Genomic DNA, 16,432 nt, shown 5'->3' on the forward strand with positions numbered 1-16,432 from the left:
AGTTTAGTGTAAAACTAAACCCTTTTTTCTGACCATGAGATCATTGATTTCACAGGCATGTTGAAATCTCAAACAAATACTATTGACATCAGAAGTCCAAAAGTGTTTACTGGTTGCAGGCTTTTGGGAATGTGTCTGTTTGTTCAATGTATATGTATAAATGTCAGTCTTAATGCACAATCCTATATATGGATGTGTGTGGTTAAGTATTACTTATATTTGAATTCCTTCAAATAAATTATTTGACGGTGCACTCATACATATATAGAGAAGTGTATTTACTTAAGCCTAGATTCCTACTTTCAAAGTGAATGACCTATCAGCAATCTGCACTTCATCTGTGCCAAATCAGCCTCCTTCACTCATCAAATTCAACCATGTCACAAAACAATACACCTCTGATGATGTCTTTGTGCAGGGTCAAAGAGGAATGTTGGCCAGGCAAAGTGGAGGTCCATGAATATAGATCCTTGTTCTGTACACTACAGCTATGTGCTGAGAACACCACTTTTTAATGTTTCAGACACTTCCCCTCAGCTCACTCAGGAAGGTGGAGAGGTATGAACTGCACTCCTCTCCTCTTTTCCTGTGTTTGGGGCACTATTGGGAGACTTGTACTATGTTGGCTGTATCTGCAGCCTCAAAACTACAGTAAAACTTATAGGTCTAGAGACATTAATACTTTTTAAAAAGCGTATTATTATTCAGTCCTGCACTTTAAGCATCTTCAAGGAACCCTGAAAAAAGCTCTATAAATAAAATGCATTATTATTATTGTTTAAAATAATCAGAATGATCATTTTAGATTAAGACTTTATATGGTCAAAACATAAATACATGAACTTCATATACAAATAGCCTGTAGGAGATATGGCCTGGTTTCACAGACAGGGTTTAGATTAAGCCAGGATTAGGCCATACCTCAATTAGGACATATAAGTAGCTTTTAAACATGCCTTGGAAAAAGAAACAATAAAAAAATGAATAGATTTAAAAAAACATTACTGGTGTGCATCTTGAGACAAACAATGGCACTGACATATTTTAAGATATGTTTGTGTAGTTTTATTTCTATAATTACTTTTCTCCATCTTTAGTTATGCAAGCATTTTCTTTACCCATTCCTTCTCTTATATGTCAGCAGTGTCAGCAGAGGAAGGGTTGTGAGGAAGGAAGGATGAACAGAGAGCTGAATTTATTTTCTGGCTTTCAGAATGTTCTAGGGTTTAGTGAAAAGGAAATCTGCACACAGTATATGTAAATGTATGTGAACTCTCATTTTCATGGGCGCAGAATACGCGGGGGACGTAAATTCATGTAGAGGTTTTCAGGGGCCAGTGTGAATAAATCTAGATTCAAATTCAAAGAGAAAAGATAGTCTATGCATGACCTGGCGTATAATTCGTATCCAAAATGAGGCGATGTGAACATTATGGGCGCTAAACACTCTCCTGCAGTGTATGTTTCATTCATACTCGAAGCCAGAGGCCGCTCTCATGCAGAAAGTCCAAAACAGACTCACAGAAGTAATAATTTATGACGTGCCAGGAAATCCCTAATATGGACAAAGGCATCCACGATTGCGACAATTTACTGTTTATGTGTGTTTTTCAAGTCATCTCCAGGTAATAAACAAAGTATCTGAATAATGCAGTGCTAACTGACATAGCATTGAACTTTTCCACGACATTCTAATTTATTGAGATGCACCTGCACTATGGAAACATGAAATTATTTCTTTAAGGAAATTATACTCTAAATAATAAACTAAAACTGCCAGTAGGTGGTGGTAAATGCATCAGCCGATCGGTGTGTGACATCAAAGTACCGCAAGAGACGACTCTGCATGCTTTTGAATTGCTCTTGCGGTACTTTGATGTCATACACACAGCGCCGCTTCAAATCCAACGCGCCTATGGCCAGTGGTTCAACGCTCCAAATGGTTCACCCAATTCGTTCAAAACGTGCATTAAAGTCGGCATGAAATGGAAGTAGCGATTGTCTTTTTTTCTCTACTGTGACGTCTATCCGAGTGAAACGGCATCGATTTCTCTCCACTGGATTCACCGCAACACCCCTAGCATGAAGAATTTTTTTATTTATTGAGGAAGACGAGGACGAGGACGATCAACGGCACAAAACATACCTAACAGCACGTGCGCAGAGAGAGACTGCCTGAATGACTGAGTGCGTCCTCAATCAGGTTAAGTCATATTCATAAAAAAAATGGTTTGCCATGTCCTAAGAGTAATGTTGTGGTAATATCCTAATATCCTTTCAATTTTAAGGGTAGTGTACTCCCCCATGGCTTGCGTCAGCACTGGTCAATGCATTGATTTTGAGAATTCTATAAAGCATCAGCTTCAGTTTTTCCCCCTGTTGTTTATCCCAGCGTTTACCCCTCACGTCACTAGCTCCGCCCTTGCGCCATAGCCCGTGGCCGGAAGAGAAGATGAGTCGTTTTGAAGGGGAGGTTAACGTTTTTGAGGGCACATGAATTAAAAAATAATAATAATGAAGTGCACGGATAAATTATTTATAATAAACACTACAGTATTCCATTAAAAAGTAAGAATTTTCAATTTTGATTTCATGGTGACTTTAAGAAATTAAATGCTGCTGTGTGTTGCTCGGAGAAGAACAGTTCTGCTTTGTCTTTATATTTTCGTTGGAAAAAATGGAGCAAAACAATTGGGCAAAATAACAGTATTAACTTCTTACTTACTGAACTGTTGTATAAGATCAGTATTTGCACTCGTGTGATATTGCACTTAGCCTATTGCTCGTGTGATATTGCTTAAGTATATGGTGTAAATATGAGACAAAAACTCAAACGGGCATTTTTGCCCCATATCTTGAATTTTAGTGACATTCTACGTTCTCTAGGCTCCATCACTCAGTGAGTTGTTGCCCTGCCTCATATTTGTTATCAATCAACTGTATGAAATGTCAGATGAACCACATAGCCTAGTTCTGGGGCGGGGCAAGTGCGTTAAATGCGTTAATAATTTTAAAGCGTTATTTATACATATACATATACATATGCCTTATTCTGTGATAAAAATGGAAATAAATTGTAATATATGAACAAATTATAAAAAATATAGGAAAAAATATAGTGTCCCCCTCACTTCTGAAATGATGGCAACGCCCCTGCTCATTTTATCAAATCTTTCAGGAGAAATTGCCTTATGAAAAATATGTCCATATTATATTTATGCAATATTATCAAGTGCTTTTTGCTAAAATAATTTGTGATCTTCAATTCAAGGTTGATCAATCACTAGTATTTGCATGGTTATAGGAAATGTTATAAAGGGCGAGTTAAGGTGCGCGGTACCTGTGGGAGGCGCTCGAGTCTCCATCAGTTTGGCGCTCGGTAGCGGGAGCAGTTTGGGGAGGCTGAGGACCGCCTGTTTGGTGGAGGTTTCACTCGATCAAACTGTCCACGGCTCTCATCTGCACCATTCTGAGTTTGTTGTTAGCGTTTAAGGTGTGGAGTTCAAGAATGCACGATTGCGGTAAGTGACGGATACCGTGGCTCATTAATCCTCACGTGTTACCTGTGTGTGGTTTTTTTTTGCCTTACCTGTCAGTGCGGCATGTGTTGGTATTTGACTTGATGTCAAGTAGGGTAGCAAAAGCAAAAAAACGCTGAAACATGAGAAATTTATTTACATTTAAAAATTAAATGACTTTGAACTCTTTATATTTTCTTGTCTTATTTAGGGATTTTAATTACTTGACGGGAGTAATAGGCATACAGCCTTTAAACCACAAATTAAGAGACTAAAACAATTTTAACAAGTGTTTAAAAAAAAAAAAAAAAGGCTACGCAGTTAAGTGCTCCATTTTAGTAACATACTATGTAAACTATTAAATTATTTGAAAACAAAAGTAGACTACAAAGATTGTGTACCATAAATTTCAGCATCAAGTAGTTAAAAAAAGGGTTTGCGGAATGTCTAAACCAGGGGGAAAATGACAATCAGTTGTCTTACCAAGTTCGTATGTGTCATTTTATAGGCTACTAAAGTGTACTTACGTTTTATTTTTTATTCCGTGCTAATCAGCTATTAGTAATGTATTTTGTGCATGGCTAATGTGTAACTTACATGTTTGTAATACTGATGATGTGGAATCGTGCCTCTGTTTATGAACACCCTCAACTCTTGCTGAATCCTCTGTTTTAATGAAACTTAACTGTTGTGACTTTTGGGTTCATTTAAGTTACTGAACAGCCAGGGCCATGAGACAAGTTCACATCGGAGTATAAACAAGCCATTATGTTACTGCACTGAAAGGTGTTCAGTTTTAAATGGAAGATCCCAATCTCAGACATCTGAATCTCAGAAGTGTTTTCAAAACATTCAGGGCATTTGTATGGTCTTAGTTCTAAATTCTAAAAAGAGTTAGAATTCAGCAATGCAATGTGCCATCATCTCCTGAGCTTGTGTGCTCCTCCATCTTGTGTCTTACCTGGCTCATCTGGGTTAATGTGTAGATAGTCATAAGATTTCTTGATGTATTTGTCTGTGAATTTTCTCAGTCATTCAGGTTATCACAGAATGTGTTGAACTCATTCTGAAGCATCTAGGCGTTCAGATTGAAAACGTCTAAATTCTCTTTGTGAATTAGAGAGTTAGATATTAGGCAAAATCCATGTATCAGCAGAAGAATGTTCGGTTTCATTCTTTTTAATATGACTCAATGATATGCCTCACTAATAAGTTTCTATTAAAACTTCGTTTCCTTTTCTTATCTGATCAGCTGTAAGACATGTCAGATATCAAACTGTTGGATTGATTGTTGCTTGTGCTGTATGTGCATTTTGATTGGTATGAATATAATGCCCCTCATAACCCATGTTTAAAAGTAACTTTTATATGTGCGTTTCACAGCAAAAAAGTTTTTATGATTGTGTGAATTTTTATCACCATTTTATTGTGTGCTTGTATAAGACAGGATGCGGATTTGCTTGGTGCTTGTAAAGCAGAAAAAAAAACTCATGATTGTGTGTCGTCTTGCACAAGAATCTTCATTTCACTTATCACTCTTGTTTTATGGTTGCCACATTACAGGCCATTTTACATCGCATGACCCTCGACACGGAGTAGTAATGAATATTGTCTTATAGCAATTCTGCCACTGTTTTCCGCTCTTTATAATCAAAATTCAGCTGATAAACTATTCATATCTCTGTCTGTCAGCTGCTGAGTGTCATAAAATGTTACTCTTCTAGCAGTTGAGAGTTCATAATTTTATATCATTTATATCACTCTTGAAATTAACTTGTTTTGTCATTAAATAACTTGATTTGCCAAGTTTGTTTTTTTTGTTTATATAAATGTATATTTATGCTGTCATGGTTTCTTCTTGTGCAATATAAAAGGATAATGCAAATGCTGCTCATGGTCATGACCTAATAGAACTATGAGTTAATTATAAAACTTTTTCAGATCTATTTTGTCATTGTTTTGTCTCTGCTTTTGGTTCCTGCTGCATTACGATTATATAAACTCATAAGCTTGGGTCTAAATATTGGTCACAGCAAATTCATGTCAGATAAGGAATAGATAATCTGAGCAAATCAGATTTACTTCTCAAATTTAAACTGGGAAAAGTAATTCTGCCCAAAGACAAGTGCTGAAAGGAGAGCATTTGGGCAGTCTTGAAAATCATGGGATTGGAAATATGTTTTTAGGGCTGATGAGCTGCTGGAAAAGGATTAACAGGTTTTAATTGCTCAACCTTTGATCTTCCCACCTTTGCTCTCTTGCGGTCTCTTTCCACTTTCTGCTGAGAAATACACTGCTAAACACTATTGGCTGCTCAAGGTATGTCTTTCAGACCATTTATATTATATTTTATCTTTGCCAAATTATCTTTCCTTCATTGAATAAGACACTGTTTTAATTTAACTGATTGAAGTTTATCTATCTGTTGGGGGATCTTATGTGACTGTGAATCCTTTGGTTGAGATGAACAGCCTTTCCCTCGATCTCTGAAATTAGTCCACAATGATTACGTTTTTTTTTTCTAAAGCTTATACATTTTGATTGATTTTATTGATTAAAATGTGCTTTGATTGATTGTTTGGAATTGGGGCGATTAGAAATTGAAATGAAAGGAGTGATTATTTCTTTGCAACCTTGTAAAGATTTTCCCCTCAATGTCATTTTCCTATAAATCCTGTATTTCAGGAATGGAAAACTTATTTGGCACTTTTGTTTTGTTTTGCCTACTAAGCAGGAAGTGTTTTTTTCTGCTGACACTGTTTCCTCTCTTTCTTTCCTCTGCCTTTCTGTCACTAACAGAATCTATGGGCCAAGTTAAAATAGTCTGTAGAGTTTTACATTTCTTGATGTGTATGTAATGAATGATGTGAATTTGAACAATTGACTTCTTTGTACTTGTAGATAGACACATGGATGTTGGTGTTAAATCTGATAAACCGATTATAAGCATATACGTAAATGCTTGTTTCTGTGACTGAATGTCATGAATAAGAGAGACACTAGTCACATTTCACCTCTCTCATCTATCAGCTTCTTTTGTCTATTATATTCTTTTTTTTTTCTCTCTCTCTCTCTGTCCAGGCGCAGTGCTGAGAATGTGTGCTTGCTGAATATCCTACCTGTGTGTGTCCACTAGTTTCTTTTGCCTCTCTGCTGGGTTTTGTCCCGTCTTTTGCTTTCATTCTCCTGTAACGAAGCACCCACCATGTCACAGCCACCTGATGCAGAGCCCATTACTGTGGTACCAGCAGAACCAGCAACAACTACTGAACCAGCATCTGCCACGACACCCACCGCACCCGTCACCAGAACTTCATTCTGGAGGGAAAGGAGAAAAAGTACAGTCTGGGCTCTTCTTTTTGAAGATATTTTTCAATAGGGTTGATGTTACCTACAGCAAACATGTAAAAGTTATTGTTTGTTTGTTTTAAATGGTAAATAATGAGCTTGTTCTCTTCCTCTACAGTCCCAGAGAGGACAGATGAGTTCCTGCTGGCCAGGTTTCAGGGTGATGGAGTGAGATATAAAGCCAAGCTCATTGGTGTAGATGATGTCGCGGAAGCCAGAGGGGATAAAATGTGTCAGGATTCCATGATGAAACTAAAGGTGCAGATCCAAGATGGTTGCCTTCATTTATATGGGGCGAAGTGATGATGATTATTATTATTATTTTATTCTGTTAATGGTACAGATATTATTATAAAGTGATCAGTTCTTGTTTGTATACAGGGCATGGCAATAGCTGCTCGTTCTCAAGGCAAGCACAAGCAAAGAATATGGGTGAACATCTCTCTAACGGGAATCAAAATTGTTGACGAGAAAACTGGGGTGAGTAGTTTTGTGGATACTTCTGTAAGTCGATTTGTGAAATTGAGAACTACCCACTTCATTTATCATAAAGTTCTGTATTGACTTTATAGCATGCTCTCAGTGTCATCTCTCGCTCTCTCTCTGTCTCTAAGGTGATTGAGCATGAACATGTGGTGAATAAGATCTCATTCATTGCTCGCGACGTCACTGATAACCGGGCGTTTGGATATGTTTGCGGAGCAGAGGGGCAGCACCAGTTTTTTGCTGTTAAGACAGCTCAGCAGGTCAGAGTTTCTTCATCAGACACAAAATACAAAATCTTATCATAGATAACAAATCTGGGCACAGCATGACGTTTTTCAAGTGCAGTTAAATAAATACCTGTTAATGTATGGTGTGGGTTTGGGGTGGAACTGACTGTATGAATGAACAAAAGAAGACAATGTAGGATTGTCATTATTTTGCCATTCTATTTGGTGCCACTAGCAAAAATTGCACACAGCTGAAAATTATTACAGTTGTAAATGTGAATGGAGTGATATGTAATCCGAAGTGTAAACAGAATGCATTTACTCCTCTCTTCTACAGGCTGAGTCTCTGGTCATTGATTTGAAGGATCTGTTTCAGCTGATATTGAATTTGAAGAAGAAAGAGCAGGAGGCTGCACAGAAGGTGATGCATATATTTGTATTACTTGATAACAAAAGAAATTCTGTTATTTAGATTATAGTATGTTTTAAGTAAATGTTGTCTGAAATTGAATAATGAATTTGGTGCTATATATTTCAAGTAGATTGTAGGCTTGTCTAGATATTTGTCTGTTGGTAAGCTAAGCTATTTTGAGTACTCAAGTCATTTAGTTTTGCTCAAGCAGCTCACAAACATTGAATGCCTCTCAAATAAAGTATGCAGAAAAACATGTAGTTTTCATAAACATATTTAACTAAATGGTTTTTCCTATTAGGTTAGATGCATTTTATTGACTAAAACCTTTACTACTTTGCAGGGTGAAGGAAATGGCACCGTGATTGAGGTGGGTATAAACATTTTGGGCAATATTTCAGTCAATTATTTTGATGTAATCCTTCATTCATTTGTCTTGATGTTCTGTCGTCAGAATGGTGGTGATGCTTTACTCTCCTTGGATGGTAAAGAAAATGCTGTAAAAGTGCGTGCTTGCAACTTCATACAAAATTATATTATTGAACAGTTCAACTCGAATCCTCAGAAAATAACCTAGAGGATGTTTTGTGTGTTATCCTCAGACTGTAGAGCAGATGGACCTGTTTGGTGATATGTCCACTCCACCTGACATTCACTCTCCGACGGTAATGACCCTAAAGTATACATTTTTGCCATGGATCTGCTGTTGATGTTGTTTCAGCGGTTTATCGAATATCCCCAGAGTTAGAATGAGCAAAGAGTTTGCCTTGATACATGTGACTAGATTTGTTGTTGTACAGATTTTTTCTTAACATACTGAATGCTTTGCCAGTATCTTTCATTAACACTTACCAACTTACCAAAGGCATCTATCGGCCGTCATTTCTCTTGTAAGGGTCTCAAGCATTTGGATTGGCTCCTTTTCATGACCAAAGAAAATATTTCTTCACTACCAATAATGCTTTTGGGAAAGTCCCATTGGCCAGTAGATGGGAGCCAAACCCAAGAAAATCTTCAATTACATCCTATTACTGATGTTTGAGACCCTTCCTATGGAAATGTTCATGTTATTAATGATTTTATATAAGATTATATAATATATATAATTATACTATATGATTTTAAAGTCACAGAGATCATTTTCTTACTATCTTACTATTTTCTTTCAGTATTTGTCACAGAATCTATCTCTCATCTCATTTTTTTCTTTTAAAACCAGCCTGACAGTGTTCTGCTCCTTGACTTTGCTTTTGTGATTGATGGCAATCAAGGAAATCCTTGCATCTCATACTCCAATACACCAGATGACAAACCTGTTTCATCCATTTCAGATCTTTTCCCAACTCTTAGTTCTGATCCCTTCAGTGATGATCCCTTTTCTCCCTTGAATGATCAGTCAGATTCCATGTTTTCTGCCAATAGCGAGTCGGATCTTTCTAATGGACTGTCCGATGCCCAGTTGTCACATGAAAGCAAAGTAAACCAGCTTCCTTTAAGCATTCTGAATGATGAAAGCAATTCCCCCTTTAGCCAGAATCCTTTTTTGAGAACCTCAGTGAACAACCCACCAATCTTAAATGGGTTATACATGTCAGTTCCTCCTGTCCTCCAAACTCCTCTCTTATGTAATGGATCGAGTAAATCAGTGGAATTGTTTCAAACCATCCTGCCAACTTCTGTTCAAAATGGAGGCTTGATAGTCCTTTGCCCCCCACCTCAAAGCTCGAAATCTGGATGCATGCGGAGGAGAGAGAAGGTGAACATTTGACAAGAGAAACTCAGTCTGTATTACTGCACATCCAAATGCTGAGAGAGACTATAAGGACTGTGCTGTTTTGCATAAACTGCAGTAAATTTATTAAAAAAAAGATTTAAAATACAGAATACATTTTTACTTTAATGTAAGGATGTTCTCCTATACGCAGTGAGGCTTGAGAAAGCATGCATGGATGGTTTAATTATTATTAAATACAGTCCTTGTAGTTTGTCTTATAGATCACTGATCACAGTTGGATTTATGGTTTTCAGGGAGGTGTTTGGTGTTTAAACGAGGGTTTGGTGTTTTTTTGCACTTTGGAAATATTGGATGGAAACTGCCACGTTATTATCTTGTGTTGAGGGACATGGCATTGTTGTCTTTGTACTGTCAGTGTCTTAAAAACTGATCATATATTTTTTGCTCAAGAATGCTGCCAAGTTTTATAATAACTGACTGTGGTTCTTATTCACTACTTAATAGTAGTAGCTTTATGCATCAATACTAAAAGGTTCCTTTCCAACTTGTTTTAACAAAGTATGGATGCAAACAATGTCATGGCGTCACTGAAAACAATACTGTGACTAACTGCATGCTTCACTTTGCATACCAATTGACATTTCACGAGCTCTACTCAGAGATGAGTTAATAGAAAATCAGACTTCAGATTGCCAGTATATTTTGTTTGTTTCTTTGTGCCTCAGTTTAAATATGCAGGGTAAGTATAAGTTCAACCAAGTATCTACATATATATCAGACTTAAAGGAGTAGTTCACTTCCAGGATGAAAATTCTGTCATCATTTACTCACCCTCCACTTGTTACAAACCTGTATGAGTTTCTTTCTTCTGTTGAACATATTCTGAAAAATGTTGGTATCTGAACAGTTGATGAGCACCATTGACTTCCGTAGTAGAAAAAAATACTATGGAAGTCAATGGTGCCCATCACCTGGCCGGATACCAACATTTTTCAGAATATGTTCAACAGAAGAAAGAAACTCATACAGGTTTGTAACAAGTGGAGGGTGAGTAAATGATGACAATATTTTCATTCTGGAGGTAAACTAATCCTAACATACATATTTGTTTTCCCATGACAAAACTTTGGTGATAAAATTGGGCTTTTTCTTAGTGACTGTATTAGTACCTTTTATACTCCTTATATCTTTTTTTTTTTTAAATGTATGCTGTATCTCGTTTGGCACTGTAATTTTGCTTCAGAGCATAGTACTAAAATGATTTTAAACAAATTGTGCCCCCACAGTCACCTGGAAATGACCTGTTTGGTGCTGAACGTTTTGCTCCACCGGGCCAGAAAGCGTCTCGGCCCTCAAATCAGACCTCATCCATTCCAGCAGCTCTATTCAACACCACACCATCCTCCACCGTCAATGCTCTTGGTATAATGCATGCTTTTGGTACACTTATAAAACTGAAGTGGCTGATCTCGGATCTCTCTCTCTCTCTCTCTCTCTCTCTCTCTCGTTTTCAGTAAACGTTATCAGTTAATTTAAATAAACAATGCACATGTAAAATTGTAAGGTCACCTTTTTTTCCTGAATTTCCTCTCCTAGCGCCTTTTGGGTTCCACAACCCAATTCCAGTGGAACATTTTTGCATGTCACTTCGAACATGGTCAACATGATTTTATTTTTTGATGTTTGTAATTCATGTAATTATTGTGTTCTGTAGGGTCATTGTCTCTGGGCCCCACATCTGTCACTCAAACTCCTGGGACAGCTTCATCTCTATGGAGTCAGACTCCCACAATGTTTCCTCCTCAAGGCAGTGTTCCTCAAGTAACGGTTCCAGGACAACCAAGCCTTTTTTCTCAACCATCTGCCTTTGGAGGACTGCCTGCACCTGCATGGGGGCAGCAAGGAGCTTCCCCTTTTGGTCCACCAGCTGTCACTCAAGCCTGGGGTCAACCAGGAACTGCAGCACCTGGTGGGGCCTGGCCCACCTCTGGTCCTGTGGTCAGCCCTTTCCAACCAAACCAATTTGCTCCCATGATGCCTCCTAATTCAATGATGGGTATGCAGCAGAGTGCAGTGGTTCCTCCTCGACCTCCACCCCGTCCTACGGTGAAAGAAGATCCCCCAGTGGTCAAAAGCGCCTTTACAGCTTTGGACCCCCTAGGGGAGAAGGAGAAGAAGACTGGAAAAGATATGTTCAAAAATTTCCAGATGGTTAAGCCACAGAGAGCAGAACAAGGAACTGGTCCAAGCACCAATGGCTCATTTGACCAGTACTTTTCTATCAAGGATGGCTTGGCTCAGGTGGCAGATCATGATGACTTTGACATAAACCAAATCTCAGTTAACTCAAATGGTATACATTTAATTAACAGCTGTAACTTATGATTTATGTCACAGAGCATAGACATTTCGATGGTTTGATAATTAAAGTTCCTTGTCTTGTCCAGGGACCTCCAAACTTGCTCCTCAGCAGTCCCCTCTTACTGTTGCAGTAGCTCAGGGAGCAGGTCTGATCCCGACTCTGGCCCCAGTCACAGGGCTTTTGGATGCTGCCTTCACTCCTAATCCAGCCCCTGCACACTCAAACCAAACTCCCACAGCAGGCTCAAACCTTTTTGATGACACTTTTGGAACTAACCCTTTTGGAGCACCACCCATGAATACAGTATGTACATTTACATAGTTTTTGAATTCTAAAAGCTTATAGTGTTGAAACGACAGTTTTATGTGTAACACTGTGTTTGTCTGTTTATACTATGTTTTTGGGATTGCAAATTTGTTGACCTTTTGAATTTTTCTGAATGAATTTTGTTGCCCGTTTTCTATCACAGAGCACTCCAGCCACTCAGACTGCTGCCCTTGCAGATGCTTTTGGAGACCCGTTTAGTGGAAATCCTTTTGCCTGAGAAACTTTAACACTGTTGGTGAGAAACTATAAAGACACTCACTTAAATACTACTTTAAATGTTTGGTTATTTTATATATTGTATAAGTCTCTAAGACATATGATTTGCAGTATGTGTTAAAATAAATGCATGACCTGTTCATATACTTATTTCAGTACACTCTCACTGATCCAGTGCTACTGAGCCAGAGGACCACACAAGCACTGTAGAGTTGCAATCAGCATTCTACTACATGGGAAAGAAATGTGCCCATAAAACCCCTTTTCTTGTATTGTGTGCTTCACTGTTCTCATTCTCACTATATATCTGCTGTAGCCTCTCTTTCTGTGCCTTTCAAACTGATCAGAGATCAGCCCTTCTTCTCCAGCCCATTCGCATTAACCCATTTCAATCCCAAGTCACTCATGAAATAAGATGCACAGTTGAAGTAGGGTTCTTCTAGAGCGTGTAATAGAGAAGGAGAGGGAATAAAAGATGTTGATCATGTTTGTGTACATGATTTTTCTGTATGCAAGTATCCCGAGCATTTATGATGAAGTAAAAATGCTTAATCCTAATGATTTGTCATTAAAGAAAGTGAATAAATATCTGGCTTTGTGGGTTTTTTTTTGTCACCTGCTCTCAATTTAACATCAGGTAGTAAAATCAGAGCAATTATTAATGTTATGCAATGCATCTTAGTATATCTGGCTCTAAATGTTGTTTACAAGAGCTGAGATAAATGCTGAAAGTACATACTGTTGTACAACAAAGTTGGTAACTATAGTGAAAGAAAGAGCTCCAAGATGTGACCAGAGTACAGAGGCCATTAATGCAATGACACTATTGCCAGTGTGCCCATTATCATGCGCCAAGAATTTGCCATTACCCCTTCAGTTCTATTAATATAGACAGGATGGCATCATTCTGTGTACGTCAGATTGTAACACGGGTGAAAGATTTGCCAAGCCTCTTTGTTGACGTTTGGGACTGGATAATTTGGGATAAAGGTTTAATAGACAAGAACGGTATAAAAGAAGTGAGCGGCAGCTTTCTGTAGCATTTCACAAGTTCACTGTTGTTGTATCAGCATCAGGTATTGAAAGCTCCAAAAGCGTTTTTCAGTTTTTAAATTGTTTAAAGATGCCCCGTCCTTTGTTTCAAAGAAATGGTTGCTGGGACACTACAGGAAAAGACACAAAACCTTTTCAACCAAAACACCGACCTCCCCTGTTTCCTCGAACCAGATGAGGTTAGCTGGATAGAATCGGCAAGGAAAAGATTGGGGACTTCAACCTGGCCAGGATCTATGCGTTTACCTCTCTTCAGCTCTTTGTGCATGGAGATTCCACCTAAACCATGTACTGGATCAAAAGGATGTGTTTCTGAATCTATATATGAACAAATGAAAGGACAGCAAAACTGGAAAGTGTGTCTAGATGTCAGTCCATTTTCTCCAGAGGAGATAAACATCAAAACCAAGGAGGGATATTTGGAGATAACGGGTATGCTGACCTTCATATGCCTGGCTTTATTCTGTGTGAAGAAGTTATGATGCACTGCGTATTTATGTGAATGTAACCAGCGTATGCAATGACATCACATACTGCAGATCACATTTCCTAGAGACTTCAATGGCATGTTTTCTTTCATAGGTAATCATGAGGAAAGGCAGGAGAATCATAGGTTGATCTCAAGAAGCTTTACAAGAAAATACAAGTAAGGGAGTTTTTGGTTTACTTTTTTATTTTCAATTTGTGTTCTCATAGTAACTTCTCATGTATTTAAAAAAGAGTTACATTTTAAACTCTTGTATTACAGCTGTACAGAATGTACGGTGTTACTCCATTACTCATGGCTGGTTTAATTTCTCTTGTGTAATTCATTAGGCTTCCAGCTGACTTAGACCTAAAACAGATCAACTCCATGCTGTCTCCAGATGGTATTCTCTCAGTTGAGGCCCCATTACCTGGCTCTAATATCAGTCTCCCTGGAGAGATTGTCATCCCTATTCACCTGATGGACAAACAGTTACCTGCAAAATCAGATGAGCTGTGCCTAACTGGTAACAAGTAACTTACAGTTCTAGTTTAGGGTTAGGCATAGCTCATCTGATTTAATATGTATGTGTACATATGTGTGTTGAAAGTAATGAATGTGTTAAACCTTTTGTTTTTGAAAGCTAACATTAGAAGAATTTGTAAATACTGTCTTTGCATGAAAATATTGAATAATTATGAATTATTAACAAAACATTACTAGAGATAGTAATATGCTAAATTGATGAGTTCTGCTGTTACTTTGGTTTAAATACCATTATGCAATACATAATTTGTGCTGTATAATAACTCTTAAGATAATCACTTAACCATTAAGTACTAAAGAGAGATTTGATTTTCCAGTTCACTCTTTCTCAGGCTATAGAAAGAAAGAAAGAAAGAGGCTTCATATGGGGCTTGTGTCATGTAATGCCAGGACAATCCTTTTGATTTTGAGAGACTATTTTAGTACATCTGTTTTGAGAATGGTGGAAATAATATAACAATAAAGTAATGTAAATATAATTAACAAGAGACTTTGAACTGAAATTGTCTGGGAAAATCAATAAATAGGTAAGCAAATAACTAAATCTGGTCATGCAGCGGAGTAGAGCTTCAGATCGCATCCTCCAGATGGTGCTGGTATTTAAAGCTGTAGAGCTGACACCAGATTCTCAGTGCTTTAAACTTCACACTACCACACTGCTTGTGAGGTAGGTCATGACGCAGTCAGTTATGAAACACAAAGCCTTCCTTCTTTGATTTCCTTCTTGGGGTGTTTAGAAGTATGGAGGCAGGCTTCTTCTTACCTCCACAGTTTTACCTTGACTTTTTGTATGTGTTCCACAGCTTTCATCACATTACTCAGGAGCAGTCATCAAATGACATGTCTCAGTTACACTAGGCACGGTAAAAACAGCAATGTGTTGACAAATGCTCAGTATTTTCCCTTTTTCTTTTACCTTGATTTAGTTATAAGTTGGCCAGATGACGTTTCCTTTTTACTCAAAGATCTGTGTTGCTGACAGATAATCAAGCATATTATATGTATATATCTAGCTGGTTTGAATTTGTTGCTTAGGGCACAAAACAGCTTTATCTCTTTAATTCCTACAAGTTGTTGAGGGATTTTAAACAATCAAATGACAGTATGTTACAGTCAAGTAATGTAAATGGCTATTAAAAACCTGACAGTATAAGGATTTCTTTATTTCCTGGCTCAGTGAGTCAGTTATGACTTAATGCATCATCAGTTGTATTTTACAGAGGCTGAGCCTATTAAAATTCTTATGATGATTGCTGTTAGTATATGGCAGATTAAATTAAGTGCTGGAACTAGGCCTGTAAATATACACCATATAACACCAGGGCATGTAGAACCGCCACTTGGCACCATCATTTAACTTACTGAGTGCACACATGGTGGACATGCCAGAAATACGGCCCAGGGAGTCTCCAATTACATGACAAGTCTTAAGATATTCAGGAGGAAAGAGGGTGTTGAAATAGTGATAATGCCAGGGAGCTCTGCAGGGGCCACTGCAGACGGTGGAGTCTGTGGTATGAGCAAGTGTAATGAGTGAATGAAGATTTTTGGCACAATAAAAGATTAGTTTGTCAGCATATTCACAATTCAGTGTTACATGCACAACATAAATATGTGAACATATCTGTTATTTGCATATAGGGTAGTCTAGCTGCCGTTTTAGGTGGGGATTTGTGTGTGTGTGTGTGTGTGTGTGTGTGTGTGTGTGTGTGTGTGTGTGTGTGTGTGTGTGTGTG

At 37.9% G+C, this 16,432-nt stretch overlaps 2 protein-coding genes across 4 annotated transcripts; both read left to right on the forward strand.

The window, feature by feature from the left end:
* Nucleotides 1–3,356: 3,356 nt before the first annotated feature.
* Nucleotides 3,357–13,116, forward strand: LOC107693866 (disabled homolog 2-like). Of its 3 annotated transcripts, none has more exons than XM_016493401.1 (15): nt 3,357–3,521; nt 6,600–6,856; nt 6,985–7,124; nt 7,248–7,346; nt 7,481–7,612; nt 7,917–8,000; nt 8,335–8,361; nt 8,446–8,496; nt 8,594–8,656; nt 9,211–9,747; nt 11,013–11,148; nt 11,441–12,079; nt 12,174–12,391; nt 12,558–12,650; nt 12,788–13,116. In XM_016493401.1, exons 2-14 carry the CDS (start codon nt 6,724–6,726, stop codon nt 12,630–12,632), a joined length of 2,334 nt encoding a protein of 777 aa, XP_016348887.1. In that variant the 5' UTR covers nt 3,357–3,521; nt 6,600–6,723; the 3' UTR covers nt 12,633–12,650; nt 12,788–13,116. The 3 variants fall into 3 exon arrangements, with proteins under 3 accessions (XP_016348887.1, XP_016348888.1, XP_016348889.1); XM_016493402.1 differs by having other exon boundaries at nt 9,211–9,742; nt 11,011–11,148; XM_016493403.1 differs by lacking the exon at nt 9,211–9,747.
* A 453-nt stretch (nt 13,117–13,569) lies between these two features.
* Nucleotides 13,570–16,388, forward strand: LOC107693867 (heat shock protein beta-1-like). Its single transcript, XM_016493405.1, has 3 exons — nt 13,570–14,116; nt 14,267–14,330; nt 14,501–16,388. The coding sequence occupies exons 1-3, from the start codon at nt 13,780–13,782 to the stop codon at nt 14,685–14,687; spliced, it is 588 nt and encodes a 195-aa protein (XP_016348891.1). The 5' UTR covers nt 13,570–13,779; the 3' UTR covers nt 14,688–16,388.
* The last annotated feature ends 44 nt before the right edge of the window (nt 16,389–16,432 follow it).

Source organism: Sinocyclocheilus anshuiensis, unplaced genomic scaffold, assembly GCF_001515605.1.
Source record: "Sinocyclocheilus anshuiensis isolate Anshui unplaced genomic scaffold, SAMN03320099.WGS_v1.1 scaffold1392, whole genome shotgun sequence".
Taxonomy (NCBI): Eukaryota; Metazoa; Chordata; class Actinopteri; order Cypriniformes; family Cyprinidae; genus Sinocyclocheilus; species Sinocyclocheilus anshuiensis.